The sequence below is a fragment of the Lycorma delicatula genome, chromosome 1 (genome assembly GCF_047948215.1).
Source record: "Lycorma delicatula isolate Av1 chromosome 1, ASM4794821v1, whole genome shotgun sequence".
NCBI classification, from domain to species: Eukaryota; Metazoa; Arthropoda; class Insecta; order Hemiptera; family Fulgoridae; genus Lycorma; species Lycorma delicatula.
The window spans coordinates 403,568,874-403,596,503 of NC_134455.1; the positions used below are offsets into that span (position 1 = coordinate 403,568,874).

Sequence of the window (27,630 nt, forward strand, 5' to 3'; positions counted from 1 at the left end):
TTACAATGATTCTATCTCTTCATCCATCCACACAAATGTTGGGATAATGCCACTTTTTATCTAATTACATAATATTTTTTGTGAATAAATTCACAATTTTCTGTTTTAAGTTTACGTAATTGTAAATCAAGTATATCCTTACATACCTAACTCATTTGTGCAACAAGATATTTCTTCTTTTAATCTTAAGAATAAAATACATTGATGAACACAATTAGGTAAATTAAATTTACAGTTGCTACTACTATTTAATTTAAGATTTTAATATTTATTTTTGAGTATGAAACAATGTTGTTTCTGAGATGTGTACTTATGGTACTTTATTGTGATAGAGATTATTTTTAAAAATGGATTGTTTCTATTACCAGATTGTTATATAAAACTCAAAACAGTATATTAACTGAACACAGATTTCAAATCCAGCATATTTATCTGTCTTCCTAATACAACAAAAATACCAGTAATTACGCGAGGTAATAAAAAAGTGTAAACAGCATATTCCAGATGGCCATCATTGTTATTGTTAAAACAAATTCTAAAAGAAAAATTAATCATAACAAATTTTTGTAGAGATAAAAAGAAATAATATTAATGGTATTTTAAATTAAATTACAGAAACCCAAGGTTGTCATGTAAAGGAACAGCTCTTCCGTCGATTGATTTATCACTTTGGAAAGATTACTCTTCAAGAAAAGTGAGTAGATTTTTAATTATAAAATAAAATTAATTCTTCTAAATTTTTAAATAAGTTTTCCATTTCTGGATTTGTTTTAGCTATTTCCTTTTGAGTATTGGAGATTTAAAAAATAGACAAGTTTTATGCCCTACTCATATGATGATAATAAAGAATTGAACAAATTCATTTCTGAACTTAAATTAATGCTTGCTCTTTTTTCTCATAATTCATACTCAGTTCAACGTGTCAGTTGTATTCGATGTCATGAGTAAGAGGAATCCTGTAATAATTATTCCCTAATTTTTGGAAATAAAATATTTATTAAAATATTTTTTTTTTCTGTGGGCAAAAACGCCTGGGCATTATCATCACCTGGAATTTTATTAATAAAAGGGTAAAATAACTCCAAAATAATAAAACTTATAAGCTGTAAATTTAAAATTAATCATAATAAAACAAGAGTCAAGAAAAATTAAACTCAAAACTAATACCGCACACAAAGTCTTTAAAATATGAAAGTTAAAATAATCTAATAAAGAAACTATATAAAACTAATTCCGATGGGTTGTGCAAAAGGCTCCCTTCTCGGATAATAAAATTAAAGACAGAACCAAAAAAATCAAAATTAAAAGTAAATATTTTTAAGTATTCATTCAAACCTATATTTAAAGATCAACTTGATAATCACTGTTTCTCCCAATTCACAGGATATGAATGTTGTTGCAAGTCATTCAAGCTAGATTAGGATAAAAATCAGAAAAAAAAACCAAATGGTTTTAGGCCAAGAACCTCGGTGAACTGAGAGACAAACCGATTGAAGTACTTATTATAAAAAAAATATATCAACTATATATAAAAAAAAAATCAACTAAAATTCAGTTACAGTGAATTACTATAAGAGGAATTATTGAAAAATTTGAAATATAAGTAACAAAAAATAATAAGAGATCATTTTAAATTCAGAAAAATGAGTGCTAGATAGATTTTTATCTTATATAGCTTAAACCCAAAGAAAGAACAGTCATTGTCATATAACTTGTCCAAAAATTCAAAAAGGATAAAACAAAAAATGTTTAACCTTTACATCTATGGTATTTTACCTGCAATGAAACACGGGTGTTCTGTTTTAACCCAGATTCAAAATAAGCAAGTATGCAGGGAAAGCATGCAACCCACCTTAGATTATAGAAGGCAAAAACCACATTTTCACCAAAAAGAAATAACGACAACCTTCTTTTGATATTCACAGCTGTCCATCAGACATAATGGTAAATAATTCTTTAAAAATAAAATGTTTTCATTGAAAAACTACTACTGTGAAACTGTACTGGAAATTACACCATCTGCTTTATCTTAACTTCTTGATATGAAGATCATATTGGACCTTCCAGGCAATTTTACCAAGAAGAAAGGTCATCACCATGGTACCTCAATAAATATTACTAAATTAATTAACAAAAAAGTACAAACATAAACTATATATTACCAATGGTTTTGTTAACACATGTTATTAAAAGTCTGGGGCAAGTTAATTTATACAGAATAGTAATAAAGTGTTCTGCATTGTCATATAGTTTTGAATTTGATATTGATCTTGTGACCCTAAATATAGCAGATGTTTTTCATTACGAATAAAATTTGTCTGCTGATTTAAAATCATCTTTAAAGTATTAACTTGGCCATAAATCATCTAATTATTCTTAAAGATATGAACTTTTTTTTTTCAAGAAGTATTGTAGTTAAGGAATAAAAAAATCTCATTTGATTGGATCCCCAATTCAATTTAATTCATTTCAATTTTAATGTATTTTCTATTACTTTTTATTTGGAGAGGAGAAAAGTGCTTTACATTCCCACCTAAATTAAACAATACAATGTAAACTTATGTAATCTTGTTAATTACTTGAAATACATTTAGTTTTTGATCCTTTTTAACTCTTTGGTTAAAGATAGACATTTGACAAATGTCTATCTTGTTTACGCTCCAACTATACCAATCCTATATAAGATGTAGAAGAGAAGTGACAGTTTTAAAAAAATGTTGACATTTTAAGAAAAGTATGTTCTTTTACTAATTACTTAGGACCTGTACTGCACAGAAGGGAAATTGAAGGGAAAACAGGCACCTCACTATAAATGCTCATACATGACATACATAACTTGCAGCCAATGTGTTTTTACATTTTCTGAGTAAAGGATTTGTGTAATACGTGCTACACACATCGGTCTACTTTGCATGAATTTGTGTATATATAGCTCAGTTATTTATTTCATAAATACTATTTCCATTTGTTTCCATTGATTTTTTAAGGTCATAGTTTATGAAGTAAATTTACTTCATTTTTATGTTATGTTTCTCAAAATTATTTTTATTAAAAATTTCTTTAAAGGAGCCATTTATTAATGAAGATTTGGACTCTGTAGTAATAAATAGTGAGGAACTACTACAAGAAGATAATGAAGAATTTCATCCGGTAAATTTTGGTTTATTAAACACTAAAGATGGAAAACCGATAATTGTACCCGAATTAGATAAAGTTATTCAAGAGTTAGTGGATTCAAACAATACAAAACATGTTTTCTTAAACAGTGAAACGATAAAAAACAGGTAAAAGATTATTTTTTTATTTTATATTTTATTATAAAATAATACAAATTTCAAAGCAATGTGACACGACTTTTTTAAATGATAAAAATGACAAAGTAATCAAAAACAGAAAAAAAATGATTAGAAAAAATTATCTTCGTTTAAGATGGCTATACGTTACATAATACTACATGTATAAGACACTAAAATAAATCGTTAAAAAACATTTTACAAAATTAAAAAATTTCAAAAGGTGTGTGCAATTCTTTCATATTCATTTTACTTTTCTGGTGTTATTTTCTTTGTGTTTGTTTATACCTGAAAAAAACAAAAAAATAAAATTAAGTTTCAACAAATTTTTAAACCATAAATAAATTATAATTCATCTTTTTCTTATGCGAGTTGATCCACACAATTGTCTTAATATGAATGTGGGCAAACAATGACTGCATTGTGTACTGTTTAAAAACAATTAAACTACGTTATTGTACATCTGGAAAAAATGGAATGTTTGTATTATGCACATACCTCTTACAGTAAAAAATGAGCAAATATTAAAACATATATCTAATTTTTTTTATGGTATTATTTAAAGCGATATAGTTAATTTAGAAAACATATGAACAAACAAGTGTAGCTGAGATAATTTTATTTTTTATTAATTTCAATATTGTATTAACAAATTCCTTTTATTTTAACACCGTTCATGTATGTGATATTATTTAGCTATAAATATTAAACTGTTAGAATATATTCATCTACGCTTCTTATACATTACTTATTTCATTCACGGTTTTATAATCCTTACCTTTTTGCCTATATATTATTAGAAATTCCAACTCCAATTATGTCACATTAAAAGTTCAACTTGGAAAACCTTTATATAATCTTTTGCAGAATGTAGAAAGATGTTATAAAATAATAAATGTAGCATTCATTACATTACATTTCCTTTCACTTACAGTATAATCTTTTACTTTTTTTACGCACATTTTTGACCAATTTATTTCATTTTTGTAGTGACTATGAGGGGTACAGGACCTTGTTTTTGTTGATTATGAGCTTCTGTTAAGCCTGACATCCCTATATGTGTCGATAGGACTCCTGAAGCCAGATAAGTTGAAGATTAGGAGCCAAACTATCAACTACTCCATAGAAGTATCCAATCCCTTTCGTTCGGGTAAACTTCATCTGAAATTTTGTTTGTTTTCTTTGTTAAGAAAAGTTATAAAAGTTTTTCTTTGTAAGTTGTAGTGAAAAGTTCATCTGGCAGTATGTAAAGTTGGCAGTAAGCAGCTTCACTACTTCACTTTATTTTATTCCACTTTTAATGCAAACTTTTTATTCCATCATTTACAAAAAATAAATCTCCACTTATAACAAAATACATCCTAATTACTCCCAAAATTGAATTATACTACTTATGTGGCTAAAAATATTGATATACAATAGACAGTGCTGCCATCGCGTGGGAAAAAGAAACTCAGTTGAAAAAATGTATTGCAAAGAATTAAAAAGATTCTCATTACTTCTTTATTCCACCTCATACATTTCTGACAAAAAATATAAGCTGGTTGCTTGATTGATTCAAATAAATTGAAGCTCTTATTTGAGCAATTAATCTGTGGTGGCCATTTTTGTTACGGTCCACACACATTTTTGTGATTGTAAAGGTTTACAGAAAAAATTTTAACTAAAAAACTATTGGTCCTGGAAGGATGAAACAAAAAGCAATTTATTTTAATTTTCTCAAGATAAAAGATCTGTCCAGTGGTTTATGTAATTGTCTCTTTTCTATCTATGAGAAAATTACCAGTAAAGTTGAAGTTGAACATGAAAAACGGTGAAATCTCACTTTTGGTAATTCTTTTCGAGAGGCAGGGATGGTATACACAGTTTGATACATACACATTATTTTTTTTTTTATACGCGGTGGTATATGTTGGTAATTTTACTGTAAATAATATTAATGGTGATATACTTACTCATAAATTTTTATAGATTTTTGAAAACTAATTTTTTTAAAAAATGAAAATTTTGGCTTCAAATAACAAATGGGGCTGGTGATAAAAATTTCAGATTTGCATAACTTGCCATGTTTTTGAAGATGTTTATGGCAAATAAGAAAATTTCTTTAATAAAAATGTTTTAACCTCTCAAAAATCATGAAAAACCTGTTAAAGTGGTACCATTTTGACCCACTAAATAAGAGCTCCTAGGGAGGTTTCTTATCTTCTTTCCCTTTACATTTTTTATATTTAGCCGCTACATTGTTGAAGCTGACATTTTCAGTTCATTTTTAATTATTAATGATAGGTCGTAATTTAACGATAACTTAACCAATACCAATAACCTACAGACCCACTGGGTTGGTCTAGTGGTGAACGCATCTTCCCAAATCAGCTGATTTGGAAGTCGAGAGTTACAGCTTTCAACTCCTAGTAAAGTCAGTTATTTTTACACGGATTTGAATACGAGATCGTGAATACTGGTGTTCTTTGGTTGTTGGGTTTCAATTAACCACACATCTCAGGAATGGTCGAACTAAGAATGTACAAGACTACACTTCACATCCTCTGAACGGTAGTTACCGGAGGCTAAACAGGAAAAAGAAAGAAAGTAACCTAATACAATTTTGATTCAAAAATGATTGTAAAAATTATTCAAACTGAGATTTCAATGAGTAGCCTACATCTTTTTTCAAGAATTCATTTTTCTTTTTTCTTTTTTGTAAACACTATCAAAAATAAATAAATAAATTGTAACAAAATTTTAATTATTCTTCACTGAAATAACCTGTTTTTGTAGCAGTGAAAGTTTATTACTTAGTGTGGTTAACCAACATTTGTGATATCTCTTCTGATAATTCTCTTGAAATTGTGTGAAAACGGTCCGTCACTTTAGTTAGTTCAAGTGATGTCAACTTTCTCAGGACTTTGCAGATCAGTACCCACACTTTGTCGTGTTGAGACTTTTATAATCATGTACATGGTCCAGCTAGGTGGAAAAAATAAACCTGCACATCATCATTTTCGAGGCTAATATCTACCACTTTTCCTATCCGCCATTAATCGTCATATACACAAGCAATAGAGTTTTTTCCTTAAAAGTGAAAGTGGTATGATACTTGACACAGGATGGTCTTCATAGTTCTTGGAGTCTGATGTAAAGTAATCTTATAATGGCTTCTGATACAGGAGCATACTTGTGGTAGCTTCTAGTACCTACAACTCTTCCACACCAGTCAAAACAGTTCTTTAGAAATCTGAAATAGTTTTCCGAAATCTTAACTTTGATCCTGCCTGGAATAAAAAATCTCGGTAATTTGTTTAAAATATAATTTAACAAATTTTTTATAATCAATATTTTTTTTTTTTGCTTGATGATATTGCCATTTAAGCTTGAAACTTGTTCGTGGAATCTGGAAATGGAATTTTCTATTTGAATCTCAGCTATAACTCCATCGCAGAGATCAGGAATTAATCTATATGAATCTTTTTTAAAAACCCTTAATTTTCTGCATCCCATTCTATGTGTACATAAAATACATGCTTAAATAATTTCCATTAATGTCTCCTCAATTGTGAGTGAATTTGTAGTTATTTTTTACATTTAGTATCTTCGTTATTTACTTTATTGTTTATATTTTAAATAATTATTATATATCCTTTTTAATTACTCCTATTTTTCATTTTATAATTAATTGTATTTTTTTTATGCTATTCTGGTCAAGGTTTTATCATGGTTTTCCAGATTCATCTCAGAAAATATTAATACAGTAGCATATCTTTCTTTCCTGATTTGATTAATATTATGTAACCGACCAGAATAAAATATTGTTCATTTATTAATGACTAATACAAAATACCTTGTTTTTATCATACTTAACTTAGTTTTCGTCTCTGTCATCGCGCTTTTATTATTTGTGAAATTAAATTGCAGATGAATAATGTTTAGAAAGTAATTTAACATCTTGTTTCTATTAAATTTAAATGACATTTTCTTCTTTTTATGTACATTCTTTATAAATTTTAAATAAAAGCTTATTTTTGAAAGAAATTTTTTTATTACTTTTATTTATACAAATAAATATAACAATTTGAATTACACTTCCAATATTTTTAACTAAATATTGTAAGTAGTAATTCAAATTATTATATTTATTTGTTTAAATAAAAGTAATAAAAAAAATTTGTTTCAAATAAGCTTTTATTTAAAATTTATAAAGAATTTGTTAAAAAGAGAGTAAAATGAAGAGAATACTGAGACAATATTATGTAATAAATAAAATTTTAGAAATAGGAAGTAAACAAATATTAACAGACTACCTTTCACAAAGCAAACTAAAAAAAGAAACCGTAAATTACATTCTTTTGATACTCATCTAGTAAAACAAAACAGAACTCAATAATATTTTATTAAAAATGTTATTACAATAAAATGAGAAAATAAATAAATTACTTACAATATTATCAGTTATTTCAAATAATTACAATCTACGATATGAACAGAATTATACAATTTAACAATAAACAGTCATACAATTCATTAAAACGTCATAACACTTCTCTTCTAAACTCATAGATCAAGGAGTATTATTCATCATTTACAGACACAAATAAGAGATAAAATCTTTGTTCACTTACTTTTTATATAACTGGGAAGAAGTCTTCCAATAGCAAAATAAATTCCTGTACTTAGATTACAAACTGAAAGAACTATAGCTAATTTTTTAGCTCCCATTGCTTGACATATTAAGTAAATCCAGTTTCCATATACTAGACCTGACCATATAAAGCTGTAAAATGATTGTTTAAATAAATAAGTTTAACAAAGGAAAAAAATTCAATATTAGTAAATAAAAATAAAAATATTATATTTACTTCCACAATTTTGAATGATGACAAAACTTAGTAGCTGGTAACAGAGAAGCTGGTTGTAAATGGTTAAAGTCTTAACTTACTAATCGTAAACAAGTAGTTGAAATTTTATCTTTTGATAAGAATACCTATATAAAATTTAGATTCTCACTCCAAGATGAAGAACACAACTGACTCAGGGAAGTGTTCTTGGTCCCTTGCTTTTTTTATTGCTTAATGGCTAGCATAAAAGTTTTGAGGTATTCCTTTGTAACCCTTTTTGTAGATGACACAACTGTATCTATAACTGAAGATAATCATTTGAAAGGGATTAAAAATTATATGACAGAAGTTCAAAAAATTATTCTCTGAATAGACTGTAACCGTATAACTTGCAATGTAACATTGCAGATTGCACAGGTAGAATTCCAATTAATGATCACAATAATATTTATTTTTTTTTTTTTTTTTTTTTAGGGTGAAAAACGGTTGGACGTTATTATCGTCCGGAAAATAAATAAATAAATAAAAGTAATTAAAACTTAAAACTACTATCACAGGAAACAAAATTCGGAATGGGTGTAAAAGGTCCATTCTCGGATAACAAAAACACTAACATGTAACTTAAAACTACGTTAAAAGCTATCATATTAAAAATAAATAAAACTTAAAACTAAAAAAGGAGATAAAACTTACAACTAATATCACAAAAATCTTACAACTAATATCACAGACGAATTTAAAAAACATTAAAAAAAAGCAAAAAAAATATGAATATATATATATATATATAAAAAAAAAAACTCCAATAGGGAGTGTAAAAGGCTCGTTACTCGGATAACAAAAATACATAGGACTAGAGTAATTAAATTTTTTGTATTAACCCTATACTATGCAAATAGAGAAACATCCGGTTTAAAACCTCTTTATCATTACACAAGATACCACGGATGTTTCTGGGTAGTTTAAATTTACGACGCAATGCCGCATAACATATGCAGTCCACGAGTATGTGGCGCACAGTCACGCGGCAGTTGCATCGTGCGCATAGAGGTGCTTGTCCTCTTGTAAACAGGTACTCGTGTGTGACCCTCGTGTGTCCTATCCGCAATCGACAGAGAACTACTTCCTCACGCCGGGGTTTTCTGTATGAGGAGTCCCATGGTAACACAGAATCTTTAATCTGACGGTGTTTATTATCAACGGTAGCCGTCCAGTCACCTTGCCACCTTGCTCTTAGTAATTGTTTTACATAGATAATGAAATCAGAAGTAGCAACTCGGGTGGTGATAGGAGGCTGGTTACATGCTTCTTTGGCAGCAGAATCTGCATGTTAATTACCTGGAATCCCTACGTGGCTAGGGACCCAGCAAAAACTTAATTCTGTGTTGCGATTATTCAACTCGGCGATTGCGTTGTAGATTTCAATGACGATAGGATGTTTGGAATAAAAGTTTTTTAAGGCTTGGAGAGCACTACACGAGTCACTGCAAATAAGAATTTTTCTATATTTAGGGTTAATGATGTTTAAAGCCTTATTTATAGCGTATAGTTCAGCGGTAAACACACTCGTAATACCGGGTAGACCAAACCATATTGTGGGCAATATTTATTGCCCACAAAGCAAAACTTCTTGGTCTTTTATTGATTGGCAAGTATCAAATTGATTTCATGTTTATTATGCCAACATATATTTTCATATAAAACATTTTCATCTCTTGAGGTTCCCTAAAAAAGACAATGAGTTTTCAAGATACAAGAATGGACTGTCAGATCTGGTGTCTGTCTATAAGTATGGATCGTGTAGATTTATATTTAAGAAATTAAATAAGTTAACTTATCCTTTTGTTTATATTTCTGAATGTACAATCTTTCCAAAAAAGAATGGTCACTTATTCTTAAAAATAATATCAACCTCTTCCAAACCGGACAACAGAACCATTTTCGTGTAACTCAACACAATACTCCGGCTTACAGAAAAGGCCTTTATTATGCTACCATTGTCGTTTTTAATAAATTGCTATCATTTGAAAAATATTCCCACTGTTCTATTTAAAATACAATTAAGAGATTTTCTTTCACATTAACAATATTATTCTGTTAATGAATTTTTAAATAATACTAATTTTTAAAAAAAATTATCTGCATCACATTCAACATTTACATAATATTCAGCCAAAATGGCTTCTTAATTGTGAATTATTTTGTAGTATTTTTTATATTTAATCTTTTTGCCTTAAAATTATTTAATGTGTTTGTATATAAAATTTAACATGAAAATTAAGCACGCTTATTTTTTATCATGTAATTTATCTTATATTGACATGATCTTGTTATGTTCAATCAGAATAAAAAATCTGCTTATTAATTTTACATACAAAAATAGTAAATGTATTGCCTAATCATTCTATTAATTTCAGACCACAAACATCATTTCATAAAAATAATAAAGTGCCATATAAGAGTTGGGGTTGACAGAAGAAAATTATACTATATTATAAGTAATTAAGATATAAATTAATGATGGAATTCTAAAAGTGCTTATTTATTTGTAAACAAACAAATCTGCCTACAAGTCACCAAAGAAGAAAGATTTAAAAAAAAGAAAGGCAGTTTGTAAAGGTAAGAAAGAATTAATTGTGACATCGTACATAATGTAAGAAAAAAAGTTGTGCCATTGAATATTTTTTTTTTATGCTAACTGAAGAAAATACTAAATCAGTTTCTTAACAAAGAAAAAGTTACTGGATAAAATAAAAATTAATATCATTACACCAGTAATTTTATTTACAATTTTTTTTTATTTACTATAAATCAATATAACTTTTTTTTTTTAATATTGCTCAAATTAATACATTTTGTAATAAAAGTTTTAAAAAATAACAAAAAAATAATAAAAATAAAATGTTAAAAAAAAGTTGAGACATTTTATTATTTAATTTTTTCCTTTTATTATGTTTATTTTTCAGCATTAAATTTTGTTTTTCAAACTGCAAACACCAGAGTTATAGAAATTTCTTTCAAAGCATTTAATCAGAAATGTATATGTAGTTATACTTATGTCATTTATATGTGAACTTTTTCATATGTTTATTTTTCTGGCTGTATAGTTACTCTATACAGTTAACAAAGGAAATTATACTAATCAGGTCAATTACAAGGCTTGGCTGATAAATGTTGCACGTATATTCGTAGCACAGGAATGTAAAGAGATATTTGAATGAAATAAAAATGAGTAAAAGTACAATACCTTAGCTACAAAATGCAGTATTTATCTTTCAATATAATCCACGTTTACGCTGATACACTTCTCCCCACGTATGACGTGTTTTTGCATTCTGTCATTTGTAAATTTTGGTGGACTTTCTCGGATCCAAGCGGCCACAGCTTCCTTCACCTCATTGTTGGTGGTGTAATGATTATCTCTGAGATCCCTCTTGTGATGAGGGAAGAAGTGGAAGTCATATGGAGCCAAATCCGGCGAATATGGCGGGTGCAGAATAGGCTCAAACTTCAGCTTGTGGAAAGGCATGACAGAGTTGCACGGTACCCATCGTGCACAGATTTTACAGCAACCCTATTGCTCGATAATATGGCCTATTTGTTGATTAGATATGCCAAACTGAATAGCAATAGGTTGCTGCATGATTCGCCAGTAATTTTGAAGGAAATGGACCACCTCCGTTCAATGTTTCCCGTCAGTCAGAAACTGGTTGTCCACTGCAAGGTGCATCCTCAATTATCGCTTTACCAGCTTCACATTCGTGAAATTTCAACAGCCACCTATTCACAGTACTTCTTTTAACAGTTTCATTACCAGAAACTGCTTTTAAACAATGAAAAATATACATAGGATTCACATTTTCTGCTGTTAAAAATTTGATCACTGCATGCTGTTTTAACTATGTTGACGGCATACTCGACTCTAACTGCTATTGAAAACAAACCGGTAAACGGATTTCAACGCATTTTCGCAAGTTTGCAGAGAGGGATTCTAGCTATCATGTGCTGTCATGCCCAACTCAGTAGTACCTTTTGTGACTGTGTAGCACGCTAGTGTGCAAAATTTAACAGCCGAGCCTTGTAGAAGAGGAAGTATACCAAACGGGTCAAATTTTTTTGACCCATTTGAAATGTTAACATTTCATGGCCCCCTCTAGCCAATAAACACAACTATAACATTGAAAAATTCTGGAATAATGTGTTGTATCTCCACTACATTGTTGTAACCTGCCAGAGTTACAATCAAAATCAACTGATTTTTGAAATTCTAAGGTTGGAGTCTTTGTAAAAGCAGTTGCTTTTATATGGATTTGAATACTAGACTGTGGATACAATCCATGGTGGTTGGGTTTCAATTAACACCAGAAAATGTCTTAGATAACTAACGGAACAGACCTTAGAGGAACAGACCTATGAGGTCTATATAAAATATTTTTTATTTTTAATATTTATATTTTACATTTTATGAAGTATAAAATGGGCCCTTTACATATCTAAAATTACTTTCTGATGTTATATGATCTTATTCAAACCCCTGTAGAGGGATGGAAGAAAAATACTTTTTTTCTTTTTTGTTATTTCTAGACTTAAATTAAATGATCTCCGATTTCAATCAGGGATGGAACCTAACAATAAGAGATTGAATAAGCCTAATTTTGTTCTTTTTATCAGTTATTGTTGCTTGATTCCATCAGGTAGAGTTAACAAATTTTTACTATGTATTTTGAATATGGGTTTATTAATGCCACTTGGTTATAGTAAAGGTGGAGGAGTGATATGGTCACCATAGATCCAGTACCTCAAAATTTTACTCCAAGAATAAAATAATTTTTTTTTACTTAATTAAATAACTCATGAAAATCTGAAACATTTTCAGTCCCTGAATTAAAAGGCGACTATAAAAAACTCTCTTTTTACTTTTAAGCCTAAACACATAATCGATGGGTTTATGAATGAAGATGTGTATTTAGATATTTTAAAATCAAAACTATTTTCTAAGTTAATAATAATTTGCCCCTGGAGAAAACCAATATTATTTTTTATTAAGGTTTAGACTTTAAGCGTGTAGCGAAATCAGTTGTGAGTTGGTTCAGTTATCAGTGATCTAATTCTAATTTATTGTTATAATAATTATAATATATTTAAATAAAGCAACCAACATATTATTTACATTGGGAAGGGAAAGGATTTTTTCAAACACTTTCCTGCTAAAAACTGGTTTACTCTTTTATAAAAAAAGTTTTAATAATGTAGTATTATATAAGATATAGAAGGATTTAAACAAGAATCTAGGACGACATAAACCAAGTAGGGACTTTAAAGTAAAAAAAAACTTTGTAAAAAAACAACAATCTAAAGAAAACTCATTAAGTGTAAAATAACAATTTTTTAAATATGTAGAGTAAAATTTTTTAAGTATAACTTAAGTATTTATTAAAAAAAACTAAATAAATGAAAAATGTACCAAAATTTTCAATGTTAACTGTTGCTAATTCTAGATTCAAATACAAACATGTTTATTTATTTCGTGTATGTAATAGAAAAATCAATAATTTTATCTAAAAAGAAGTCGTCAAAAAAAATCTAAATAAATAGAGCAATTTCAGGCCAAAGCCTTGGCACATTGAACAACTCGTAGCTAAAATTAATATATAATCTACATTTATACAAAAAACATCAATTTATAATCTCCAGTTAGACATAACAACATTGAAAAATTGTTTATTTGCTGTTGTGTTCGCAAACATTGTGAAGAAATGGGGGTTAATATGGACTGCGGTAGTTGCCATCAGTCATCGGCTAAGTTGCGAATACCAGTGACTACAGACAACCATCATAGTCCATTACAATAAAATATTAAGAGAAAATTAAAAACAACGAGAAAATTAAAAACAACAATAAAAATGGGTTTTTGTTTAAATTTAAGTATTCCTTTATTGAAGAAATAGAAAAATAAAATTAGTCGACCAGTAAAATTTTAATTTTTTTGGCAGCATTGAAAGTGCTAACTGTTTATAGTTTGTTATTGGATATAATTCTGAAGAATAAACAAGTTACTACAGGCTGTTTTCCTCATTTTATTACTAATGCGATTTTTCTGTTTTTCCAACTTAAATACTTATAAATCAGAAACAAAGATATTAACAAAATAACAGGGATAAATTGGTAGGAGACTTGTCATAAATATAAATCTATATAATATAAACCTAAAATATCAGTACAGCAAGCTAAAGTCTAATATAACAATTACAACAAATCTAACCTAACTTCCAAGGTAATATTAAATGAACAAAATGAAGCTTAAAAAATATATAAATAAAAATTAATAACAAAATTACAACTAATAAAGAAAAATATGTTATAAACAAATGCAAAACGAGTAACGAGTAAGCCACAGGAAACACAAGATGATACAATTAACCATTGTCAACAATAGTTCTAGCGTGGTTTTATTGAATTACTTTATTAATATAAATATAACCAGAAATAGAATCATTAATCAATCTTAGAGTAAAAACAAGCTATAAGTTCAGAAAGTTGCTGTGCATTGGAATTATGGAAGTGTTATGATGAAACTTTCTTAATTATTACTTTCTACTCTTATTTCATTATTTTACAGAAATTGATATTACAATAACTGGAATAGTTTATAAAAGATATTGAAAATGACCTCCACCAATATCAATACAACACTGCATACATTTCAATTTGTTTCCAAACATTTTAACCAGCTGATGTACTGAAATATTTTGTACATATGCCGTTAATGCTGTTTAAGTTCATCAATCGTGCATGGTCTGTTGTGACACACTGCTTGTTTCACAGTTCCCCATAGAAAGTAATCTGAAGAAATCAGACTGGATCATGCAGGATACAAACCTTTCGAAATGATTTTTTCACCAAAGACGTTTCATATTAAAGTCATTGACCTGTTAGCTGTGTGCGTTTTGTAATCATGCTGAAACCAACCGTGACTGATTTCCACTTCTGTTAACTGATTAATTAATGAAGCTTAAAGGGAAAGGAGTCTCGAATCATACACATGGCTTAAAAATTTCCACTTGAATGAATACATCCTTAGACACAAGTAATAAAAGATTCATAAGCTTTAAAACTCGACCATCACAACTCCAAACTGAGGCACAATATTCAAGATAGGCTTTATCTATAATTTTACATAAATGCAAGATTATATTTGTATGATGAAAATGGCAACTAACCCGTAGAAGAAATCCAAGATTCCTTCAAAATTTGGAAATTATTCTAGAGTTGAATTTATTAAAACGAACCTTAAAATAAAAAACAATCTTGTGATTATAAATAGATACATTATGTTAGATGGAGTGTTGACTTAATGTATATAATGTTTTGTAATCAAGGTTTTTCCAGTGTATGATATATTTACTGTTTTGCTCAAATTAACTAGTATTTTTTTAGCAACAGACCAAGTATGAATTTCATAAATTCTTTCCAGAGACAGATAATCAGAAAATCTATTACGGCCGGCCACATAATCTTAAGATCATCAGCAAATACTTTAGATTTATATCTCACGCAACATCCATCAGTAAGAATCTCTTTATTATTAATAATATAATTAAATGAACTTAATAATGGATTATCTTATAATAAATAATAAATTAAAAAAACAAATACGTTTCACATACCAGGTACTGTATAATACATTAAAACATAAAAGTAGTTTTAAACACAGCGGTGTACTAATACCAGTAAGGTCTGCAAGAAACATATGTATAAATACCAGTACTGGGGGTATTGTATGAATAGAATGATTTATCCATGGCTGAATGATTTTATCCAACCCTGAGGGATAAATTTGTTCTCTATCGTACGCATAGACTATCCAAAATGTGACTCCAGCACACTAAAAAAAAATAAAATACTTAGTATAGAAAGATGCTATAAATTAAATACAAAAATAAAAATTATATATTTAGTTTTTTACTGTACTGATGATTAATAACCGTTTCATTTTACTAACAGAAAATATGAAGTTGAGATTCTATATACAAAATGAAAACTATGACTCTGAATCCTTAACAAAATACAAAACAAAAAGTTTGATAAATTTTTGATCATGTTTTATTTTCATGAAGTTATCATTACATATTATAAAATTTAACGTCAGAAACCCCATTCTTCATATATGGTGATCTGCTTTATATTAAAATTTTCATTCTGTAATCATTAACAAACTTGTTACGTGTTCCTATATCTGAAAAAATCCCAAAAGCTGTACCCTGTCAGATAAATAAACAATACTTTATATACCTTACTCACAGAAAAAGAATGATTAAAAACAACACAAGATGTGTTCTAAAACAAAATTCAAAAACTTTGATTAGAGATGGAAAATTTGAAGAATTGTTAACCCCAGATGAAGTCAACCTGGAAGTCATTTGAAAGTGTTGTGCAAACCTTTTTAGGAAATTATAAATCCCTCAACTACCATGACATTGCAGGTGAATTACTACATTCGTACAAATATATTAGGTATGAAGTATGTCTAAAAAAAATTAATTTCTCGAAATCAAACCTGGATTTCTTTCTGGGTAATCTCAGTGACAAGCACAGGGAATACTTCACACCAGCAAATCTCAGTTATAGAAAACTGGTACCAGCAATAGCAGAGTGTAATAATGTACGCCGATTATTTTTGAACATTAAAGAGATATATTCCAGATGCAAAACACAAAAGAAAAACAACTAATGTACTTTAAATAAATTGAATTACGCCTTGCATATATAATGTATATTCTTCCATTTCTTTCAAAGTTTACTTAAGTACCATAAAAAACAGTAATTGATGGAGAAAATCTATTTACATATTTGAATTCAGCATGAAAAGTTCTATTAGGTTCAAAAATTTTTTTCCACCGGGTTGATCTAGTGGTGAGCACATCTTCCCAAATCAGCTGATTTGGAAGTTGAGAGTTCCAGCGTTCAATCCTAATAAAGACAGTTACTTTTATACAATTTGAATACTAGATCGTGGATACCAGTGTTCTTTGGTGGTTGGGTTTCAACTACCTACACATCTCAGGAATGGTCTAACTGGGACTAGATATTATATGAACAGTAATTCACGAAGGCTAAACAGAAAAAGAAAGGTTCACATATTTTGTTCCTTGTACCAAAAAAAGTTTAATTTTGTACCTTGTGTTACTAAATAACATTGAAAAAGATTAATTCCTGAAATTTTATTTTGTAACTAACCAAAATTTGACTACAATGTTTATATTTGCATATTAGTTTATAAATGAGTTCTAGTATATTGTAAAACAATTATTTCTATTACATATTCGAATGCAGAAAAGTTTCTATAACAATATGTTCCTCCACATACATATACTGCCATTTAATTTTATATATATATATATATATACTGCATCATTTTATTTGAGTCTTAAATGAAAAAAATTCATTGAATTTGACACATAAATAAGTGGGGGTCCAATCATAATCATAGTCATAGTCACAACCAAGGCAAGGTCATCAAGACGAATATAAAAAGAGAGGTTATTGACAAAATAATAGAAGCATAGACGATAACAAAATATTGTATGGCGGGGGTCGGACTTACACTAGCTCCAGATAAGACAAAGGTGGGAGCAATCTCCACAACCAAGAAGAGACCAATCCTCAAAGTAACATTAGAGGATAGGAGAATAATGTCAAGGCCGGCAATAAAGCACCTCGGCACATGAATAGATACCAGGTTAAGATTTAGCACACATGCAGTAGAGGCAGCTAACAAAGCCGAGAGGACTGCGGATTAATAGCCGGCCTTCTACCTAATACTGGTGGATCGACTATACGTTGGAGGAGATTATTAGCGAGAGTGGCGTATGCTTCAATGCTGTACGGGGCAGAGCTTTGGGCTGATGTAACAAGATTTGCAAAATATCGTGGAAAACTAGAGTCGTTCATAGATGATGTTCATAGATGCATAGATGAGGCTGCGAATCATAGCAGAACATATAGAGTCTCTAAGGATGCAGCTGAAGTTCTGACAGGTGCAATTCCGATAGATTTGATTATTTTGCAGAAAAAGAGACAGGGAGCAGAGGCCCCTGCCATTAAGAGACAAAAAGTGCATAACATCCCAGATAACAGAAGAATTAATGGGGACTAGCAGGAACAGTGGGACCGAGCCAATTAGTGTCGATAGACCCATCACCATATAAGCGACATCAGGAGTTGGTGTAGGAGGACCTGTGGCTCGCTGGGATACAGTTCAACACAGTTCCTGGCAGTTTCAGGGCGTATCTGTATAAATACCACCTGGACCACACGGATCGCTGCCCTGACTCCTGTCCTCGTGCATTTCTCTTGCTTGCGCTTTGATGAAGAACGCAGGGAGATGTTAAATATGTTAGGCTTGGAAGACATGTCCCGTCCAGAGGACACAAAAAGCGTAATGTTAAAAGGAGTTAAAGAATAGAAAGCAGTTAAGAAGGTGATGAATAAGCTATGTATTTGTGAAGAGTCCCGCCAGGAAATGAGACGTTGGAGGGTGCTGGGGCGGTTTGGGTAGACGCGGCTAAATGCTTAGAGAGCCCACGAGCACGTGGGGGTCACCTCTGCACAATGAGGTAGTGGGCACCACGCATTTCGGTGCCCGACGTCGTGACACTTCCCTTTACCAGACGTAACACTCTCCATGAGTGGCCCCAGGAAGGAGAGGATTGGTGAGATAGGAGTTTTAGTTTCCAAAGGTGGGCAAAGGTAATAAATTATTTAAAGATTATGGAAAATTTAAATAATATATAGAAAATATGAATTTAAGATATTAAGGGGTTATATTTTGCATATGCATAAGACTCGTGCCTGCGCGCACACACACACACATCTAGAACTGCTTTGTATTAAATAATTATAATTCAACTTACCAATGTAATCGGAAAAACCAGAGACACAAATAAATGTTTACGTATATTATCCGCTTGCTTTCTCAAAGATGTCATTTGTTTCAAAAATGGTACAGTGTCAACCACTTCAAGGATAGACACTAGAAGAAAATATATTACTTGTAGCGCCTAAAAATATTTATACGTACATTAGTATAAAAAGTATTACATGAATAATATAAATTATTTATTAAAATTTTCCACCTCTATGATAAAGATCCTAATGATATGTTATCTATTTAATAGTTCAGTAGTCATCATTGAACTATTCAGCGATACGTAAAAAAAGATTTCAGAACCGTTGGTATCTAGTGTTAATGTATAAAATATGAGAACTTTCTTTGATGAAAGGTCCGACTAGGGAAAAAATTTTTTAATAAAATAACAGCTGATAAACAACATGCAATACTGTTTAAATCATTGTGTAAGGTAGATTAAATGCATCGGGTACTGTGAAATGTGCTGTCGTTAGCGAAGGTGTTCTTTGAATTTTAGTTTGAATGTTATTGATCGGTTTGTCATTGAAGTAATGCTGTACATATTTACTACTGAGAAATACTCTGACATTGTATTCATTTTGGGTGTGTAAGGGTAATGCTACAGTAGAATATGAAATATGATTTCCGAATCGCAGGATTCCAGTTCCCAAAACAATTAGCGCGACTTTTTGCAATCTTTGGGAAACAGGTTCACTGCCTAGTATTCATACTATCTACAAACAACCAGTTCAACACGACCTTGTTATTGATGAAATTATTATCGATGCAGTTCAACACAATCCAAGCGTCTCACTAAACCGATCGGAGTTTCGCATTCGTTGGTTTGGAGGATATTTAAAACAACTTTCATCATCATAAACCACCAGTTCAATATCTACACCTAGGTGACGGTCCGCTTCGCTTGGAGTTCTACAACTGGTGGAACACAAATCCAAAACTCTACAAGTATGTTTTATTTACCTAAATAAATATTAGTAGGTTAAAGACTAATTTTTTTATGCATCAGGTATACTATTGATCAAACAGATCACGGTTATTTGGAAATATGTATATATATTTAAAGTTTGTCTGTTTGTTATCGTATTACACAAGAACCAACTGAACAATTGCTTTCAAATTTGCAGGGTATATTTGTGGTTTTAAGCCACAGAATGAGGCCTTTGATCCCTTGAAGGTTAAGATATTAAAAATACTCATCATTTCTTCACTCCCAAGGAGGGTGAAGTTGCAAATTAAAGATTTTCATTAAATAAAAAATATAAATCTTTTTACATCATTATTACATTTCTGCCAACATGGAAAAGAAATAAGTTATGAATTTTTCATCGTAAAAGGTGTATGCACTTTAGTTACCATTATTACTATTATTCTACCTTTTGTAATTTACTTTCTTTTTGAGTTTCCATAAAGCCTAAAAATATTTTAATTATTATCAGTATCATTCTAACAACCATGAGGATAACAAACAGTCCAAACATCCAGGGGGCCCTCAGAGTAGACGGAAATGGCAAACGAAGAGGAATCTGGCAGTCCCCCTTTATTGGCTCCAGGGTTCATCTGGGCTCCAAGAGTCCAGGTTCTGGTTGCGTGGGTCAGTTAAACAAAAAAAAATTATATATTTATATATATATATATATATATATATATATATATATATATATATATTTATATTTTTTTTGTATTTAGTATCCTTATGTACTTACTTTAATATTATTTCACGTATTTATATTTTAAATAATTAATATAAACTTTGATTACATTATTTTTTTATTTTATAATTAATTGTATTTTATGATGCTGTTCCAAGTAAGGTTTTACACATTTTCCTTTGAACCATCCAGGCAAATGCTGGGACAGTTCTCTTTTTTATCCACAAAAGCTCATATGTTAAAATAATTTTCATTAACACCTTCTGAATTGTAAATTATATTATATTTGATATCTTCACATAATATTTTTATTTTAATTAATTAATATGGATAATAAATAATTAACACTACATTAGTTGTAAGAGATAAAATATTTAAAAAACAGTCTCATTATAATTCATAACTAGGTCACTGCACACACTAGTATCATGTATTCACTACTGTAATCCATCAGTTTTAATAGCGTCCAGAATTAATTACAATTCTATTTCATTTTTATTAATATACAGTCATTCTCATCAAATTTATTTTAGTTTTATTTCATTTATTAAATATAAATACAAAAATTAATGAATTTAAATATTTATAGTAACTGAACAAAATACTTTAGATAAAAGCAACAAAAAAAAAAATTAGCAAACAAACAATAATATTAAAATAGTGTAACTGCAGTTAAGTAGATATAATATCAGCAAACAAAAGATCTAAAAGAAAATATATTTTTCAGTCAAGAAAGGAATTTCATGGTTATTTTAGATATAGTCAGGATGAACACAAAACATACCTTATGACATACTTACCTTATTGTTTTTTTAGTCCATTTTCATACATAACATTCCCCCAAATTTCCTCTCCACAAGGGTTACGTTCATTTCAATTTTTAACTGCTTATCAAATTGTAAAATCTATATTTGCATTATTTTCTGAATTTAACATACAACAGCTAACATCAACAAATCTGAAGTAAATGTTTTTTTAAGAAATGATTGGTTTTTTTTGTCTTCAGTCATTTGACTGGTTTGATGCAGCTCTCCAAGATTCCCTATCTAGTGCTAGTCGTTTCATTTCAGTATACCCTCTACATCCTACATCCCTAACAATTTGTTTTACATATTCCAAACTTGGCCTGCCTACACAATTTTTCCCTTCTACCTGTCCTTCCAATATTAAATGATTGCAAGCTAAAATATTGCAAACATTATTCTCTACCTACATATATATATATATATATATATATATATATGTTGGATAACATTATTTCCTCAAATGTTCAAAAGATATTGTGAAAGCACAATAGAAATTACTAAAAAATAAATGAACATAACAGTTGGTTTCATATTATCGGCACAGATTTTATATGCAGATGAATGAAGATATAAATAGAAACTATAAAAGTACACCCAATTTAAAAATAAGTCATATAAAAATTTACTTAATTGTAAACTGCATTTGATCATATTGAGATTGAAAAGCTTTTTCTTTTGTATGACTGCCTGCAACTCGATATTGCCCAGCTCAAAATTACATTAAGGTTATTTTGTTTTTTTTTACACTTTTTATAAAGAAACACAAAAACCACGTAAATATAATAATAAATAAAAACCCAAAATAACTTATTTTTTATTATACTTTATTTTTATAGTAACATGTATAAGAACAAATATTAAATATTTGAGAACAATTAAATATTCAAGAATAAATAACAATAAATTAGTCCTACAATTACCATTCGGTAAAATTAAAGTATACATAAATGAATCACTAACAGTGCAGTACAGTGCTGCTGATATCATCCAAATGCTGCAACATTTTTTTTTTACATCTGCATTAAAAATTTTAAAAAAAGTTAATACACTATTTAAAAAATTTAAATACTATTCATATAGACTTTTTATCAATGTTTGTTTTTATTACATTTTGACTTTTTGAAAATCGTATAATACTTTTAGTTCCAAAGTATCTTTTTAATTTTAGTGAAATAAATTTATTTTTTTTATATTCTGTCTTTTTATTAAGTGTGGCATGTGTAATGACACATGCTCATACGTGGTTAAAGATATGGATCAGAAATTTAAGTAGTGAAGTTAATAAGCTAAACTACATTATATAAGTTTTAACACAATCAGTGAAATTTTTCTTTAATGGCAAGCAATCAAAGTCAAGCTATACAATAGAAGATTCAGAAATGTCACCAACTCAATACATAGGTAAAAAAAAAAAAAATCAGTAAAAGGTAAAAGGTTAACCTCATCAAAGCAGAATTTTTATGACTTTTTTTAAATCAGGTGGTTTGCTTTATAAGGCTTAAAATTTGAATGTACATTATTTCTACACCAACAATATAAGCTATCATGATACAAAGTTTCTGCTGCTTCAAAGCAGGCTATTTTCAATACTACTACCAAAGAGCATCGACAATATAAAAAAAAACTTTTGTTTTTGTTTTGAACAAAATAGAAAACAGAAATATTCTGAGATTTATCTGGATTGATGTATTGTTAAGGGTTAAAATAAAAATGTTAATTTTTCCTAATAAGAAATCATTTAATAAAGAAAGTGACCCAAACCAGTTATCGGCAGTTATGTTTCAATATGTGCTCCTAATTGATACAAATTCACTTTACAACATGCTCAGACATGCATATTTTCTTATGAGGACCTCAAATTGAACAACCATGAAAACTTCATTTTTGGTTAACAAAAGTACAAATATATTAACAGCTTATTTGACAGATTTTGTTACAATTTATTATAAAAAGTATCGTTAAAACACTACAAATTGCTCATCAATTTTTGAAATAATCTGTAGCTTTTTAGTTAGCTTTTAGTGCATAAGAAATCAAAATCTGTGTTAACTCAAGGTTACAAAAATTGTCTGTACTCTCTAACTGCAACTACCATCCGGAACATCATATTATTCTGTTTTTCTTTTTTTAAAACTCCTCACATACATAACAGATTGACACCCTTATTTCACATGCAAATTCGGTGTAATTATTTAAATTTAAAGCTATTGTTACTACAGGTTCATCAAAATGGCAATGCCAAAGTATTGGCATCTGTCTTTTCCAATACAAAAAAATCACTATTCACATTAACTATTTCTTTACCTAGATTTTCATATTTATTAACACAACAGATGTCATCACCAACTTTTTTCACTCACAAGTCTTCTTCATTTTCCTCCCAAGAAATTTCTCTGCTTCACAATCAGATGATTTAGGTCATTTGAATGTATATGACTAGTATTTTTAATATAATAAGACAACCATATGATAAAAAGCCACCTTAAAAATAACTGAAACATTAATGGTTAGAACGGATCACTATGGAATGTTGATACAAACTGTCACACTATTCTAGTAAAGTAATGAATATCCCATGGGTGTCATTATTGTCAACTCAAATCAATAATAAAAAAAAGTACTCGAGTTTGTTAGAATATAATTACTGCAGTGTTAATAACTTTTCTAAAAAATCTGGTTTTGTTCTTGATAAAAAGAAAAATTGAAATTGACCTGTTAGTTTTCATACATCATTGCTATGCTTTATAAATGTAAATGTATTTTATAATAATGGATAGAAAACCTGATATTGACAAGCATTTCAGCATATGTTTATCATAAAGTCACCAGACAGGAAAACAAGTGCCCAAATTCATCCAGGCCCACAACCAACACCCCATAACTAGATTTCACCACAGATATACTGGACTCCTCAGTATGTATTAAGAGGTAACCAACACAGCCATAGAATCCAAAGTAGAAAACACATGATCAAGCAAAACGAAAATGATTGATAGAAAAAAAAAAATCTATTCTATATCACATAAAAAAATCAAGAGATCAGAGCAATTTTATAAATTCAATGAGCGTATCTGAGATAAGAAATTTTACACTGATCAGCTTAAATTAGTGCTACACAACAAAACTTATTTTTTTCCAGAGATTAAAGACTTTTGAAAACAGGTACACAGTTCCTAAAGAAATAACCTCACCTTTCCTCAGAATTATAAGTATTACCTACATCCCCAAAGCATGTTTAATACAAGTTAAATGTAAAGCAATCAGTCAATCCTCCAATGCAAGGGCAGTTTCTTATAATGCACTTTGTCAAAATTCTCAACTAAAATTTTACACCATCTTACACAGAGATTAAAATTTAAGACATATCATGTTAAGCTCAGTCTGCTTTTCTGGAATGGAAGGTTTTATTAACCTTCCTATACGGCCAAATATTCTATCACTTGCCCTGTTAAGAGAGAGACTTATCTTATCCCCCCTTCACATATAGGTAACTAAAAGCCTATGACAAACAATTGTTACCTTATAACTATTTAACTGGATAATAAAAAATAAATTTTGTAGCATGTGAAAAAAATGCCAAACCTTACAGAGATTTGAACCCAGAACCTTCCAGGTGAATGGTAATGACACTGACATTCTGTCGGAAGCTGGCAAATTGTATAAAAGAAAATTAGATGAACATACCAGTGAATTTCTGATAGTTGATTGGCTATAATTTTAAATAGATTACAGTAGTAGTGTAGCAAAGATGTTTTTTCATGCTTCCACCTAAGTGCCATTGTATTATTTTGCATCATTTGAATACCAAAAATAAGTTTCCTTTTTAAGCACATTTTCAATAAAATGTGATCTATAAATTTAAATGATTGGTAGAGAGTAAACTATTCAAATTAGCAGATGTTTTTATAAAAGCAAAGCTTCTTAAGCACTTGGCAATAGTCAGTATCATCAAGCTGTTTTTATTCTGTGCTTGGAAGTGAGTTGTATACCCTTTCATCTTGTAACCACTGGAGCCCTTAAGAAATCTATTTGTAATATTGACAAAACCCTTCCACTATATAGTGTATACTTTTTTTAGTTTGTTTCACTCTTCAAGATAGCTTGGCAAGCTGATTTCATATATACAGGTAATCAGGGGTGACCTTATGTTGGTATCTGCATTCTAACAGGTTATAAATGCAGATTTAAACAGGTTATAAATGATTTCTAAGACTAAATTTTAAAAATCTGAATAAGTTATATTATACTAATTATATATTATAAAAATTTCATCTAAATATAATTTTTTACGACTTCCTTTTTCTTAGTAATTAATTACATAAAATTTTTTAACGATACCGCATTCAAAATGAATCCAACGTATATTACGAGAATTTTTAGATCTTACTGTTATCGGCTAATTTGTTTCTATTTTACAGTACTCACTAATATTAAATACTTAAAAACTCTAAATCCTAATATTTATTTCTATACAGCCAATTTTTTCCCTAAAAAATATTAGCAGTTTTCTACACTCAATAGTTCGTAGATTTATTGAATAAGTAAATGTACTGTTTTATTCATTATAATTTATTAGTAAATATTGAAAATAATTAAACTAAAAAAAAATTGAATCAACGTCGGTCGATACGAGTTGCATTAAGTTATCAACAAATAATATTAAGGACATTTATTTTAATGATGTATGGACCGGACAATTTGTATGAAATATCTTATGTTGCAAATAGCATTATATCAAATAAAAGATAAGTATACATAAAAAAGAAAACGAAATCAAAAATTCTTCACATACTATTTAACAAAAAAAAAACTCTCGTTACCGGTATTTCATAAAACTTTCGAAAACTAAAATAATACATTTTAAAGTACATGAAATTAAAGGACATACTAAACTAACAGTATACAAAATGTCAAACATCATAAAATGGAAGTAAGATCTGTTAAATGTAAAAAAACCATAAATAAAACCATAAAATTAGTCTAAACACGTGTATGACTGAACAGCTGAAAAACATAACCTTAAACTTTGTGTAGTAAAAGTGATACAATTAACAAACCCCTTCCCATACAGAACAAAAAATATAATCGGTACCGCTAATGCATACACGTGTAATAATCATGTTACTGCCAAGGAACAACGATGCAAAAAAGCAGTGCCTAATTTGTTAGTGCAGGTAGTAATCGTGATCTTATAATAAAATATTTAAGAAAAGTTAAAGAAAAGCTTATTGATTAAAATAAGGAAATGATTTATATTACAATAAATATTGTAAAAAGTTCAATAAGTTATGAAATCATTAAAATTATCAATGAACAGCACACGATAACTAATATTAAATAAATTTATAACGTTATTTTTATAAATATTAAATCAAATTTTCTTACCACACCCCATAGACTGAAGTATAGTAAAAAATTAGTTTTGGCCATTTTCATTAACGATGTAACTTCTTTATCTTCAATCACATTATCGGGCAGTGAAGAGAAGAACAATACCTTTATTCCATAGTATATGAAAACTAGATAAAATAACATTATGAACCAGTGACATAACTTAATTAAAATCTTCATCTTAAAAAAATTGATGTACTACAGTCAAATTAAAAATACAATAAGAGTTATAATTTGGAAATTAAAACCAAATGTAATTTACACTTTTAAAAATTTACACTATTAACTTTAAAGGAAATATTCATTCACTTCCAGGCTTTGAACTTTGATCTTGTTTATATACTATCACTGATATTCTCCCCTTGCATATCATAATAACAATCAAAGAATCCTAAAACTAATTGATATAGAGTTTAATGTAATATGGTATATAAATATCCACTTATGTAAATATAGAAAACTTTAAGTTAAATAATATTTTTTGCTGATTTAAGTATAGATGTATATATTAGAACAAAACAATAAAATGAATTATGTTATAGCGGCAAATTATTTAATAATCTAATTAGTTATTTTAAAAATAACTATAAATAGCATTTATGAATTGTGAACCAGTTCTACTTATGAATGACATGGTAACACAAATAGCTTATCCACATAGTCTAGGTCAAATAATTTATTCATATTACGTAGTTTTATTATAACAACTGTTAAACCACTACCCTTCTT

The 27,630-nt window shown here is 28.9% G+C and overlaps 2 protein-coding genes across 8 annotated transcripts in view; one reads left to right on the top strand and one right to left on the bottom strand.

Moving 5' to 3' along the window:
• The window catches only part of LOC142317426 (salivary peroxidase/catechol oxidase-like), a 299,683-nt gene extending 288,724 nt beyond the window's left edge, over positions 1 to 10,959 (top strand). The window contains exons 15-17 of the mRNA XM_075353986.1: positions 616 to 694; positions 3,067 to 3,284; positions 10,543 to 10,959. Coding sequence (XP_075210101.1) covers positions 616 to 694; positions 3,067 to 3,284; positions 10,543 to 10,597 — 352 coding nt within the window. The 3' untranslated portion in view covers positions 10,598 to 10,959. The remainder of the gene's footprint in view (positions 1 to 615; positions 695 to 3,066; positions 3,285 to 10,542) is intronic.
• Positions 3,304 to 27,630, bottom strand: LOC142317427 (androgen-induced gene 1 protein-like). Of its 7 annotated transcripts, none has more exons than XM_075353988.1 (5): positions 26,399 to 26,524; positions 19,039 to 19,185; positions 15,793 to 16,010; positions 7,910 to 8,061; positions 3,304 to 3,581 (listed from the first exon to the last, which is right to left on the bottom strand). In XM_075353988.1, exons 1-5 carry the CDS (start codon positions 26,429 to 26,431, stop codon positions 3,538 to 3,540), a joined length of 594 nt encoding a protein of 197 aa, XP_075210103.1. In that variant the 5' UTR covers positions 26,432 to 26,524; the 3' UTR covers positions 3,304 to 3,537. The 7 variants fall into 7 exon arrangements, with proteins under 7 accessions (XP_075210103.1, XP_075210104.1, XP_075210106.1 ...); XM_075353989.1 differs by having other exon boundaries at positions 26,408 to 26,523; XM_075353991.1 differs by lacking the exon at positions 26,399 to 26,524 and adding an exon at positions 26,529 to 26,587 and having other exon boundaries at positions 3,306 to 3,581.

Coding starts and splice junctions, on each gene's coding strand:
- LOC142317427 (XM_075353987.1), bottom strand. CDS start 27,081: ATGAAGATTTTAATTAAGTTATGTCACTGGTTCATAATGTTATTTTAT. Junction 19,186..26,895: donor ACTTCAGTCTATGGGGTGTG/GTAAGAAAATTT, acceptor AAATATTTTTAG/GCGCTACAAGTAATATATTT. Junction 16,011..19,038: donor TGGTTTTTCCGATTACATTG/GTAAGTTGAATT, acceptor ATTTTTTTTTAG/TGTGCTGGAGTCACATTTTG.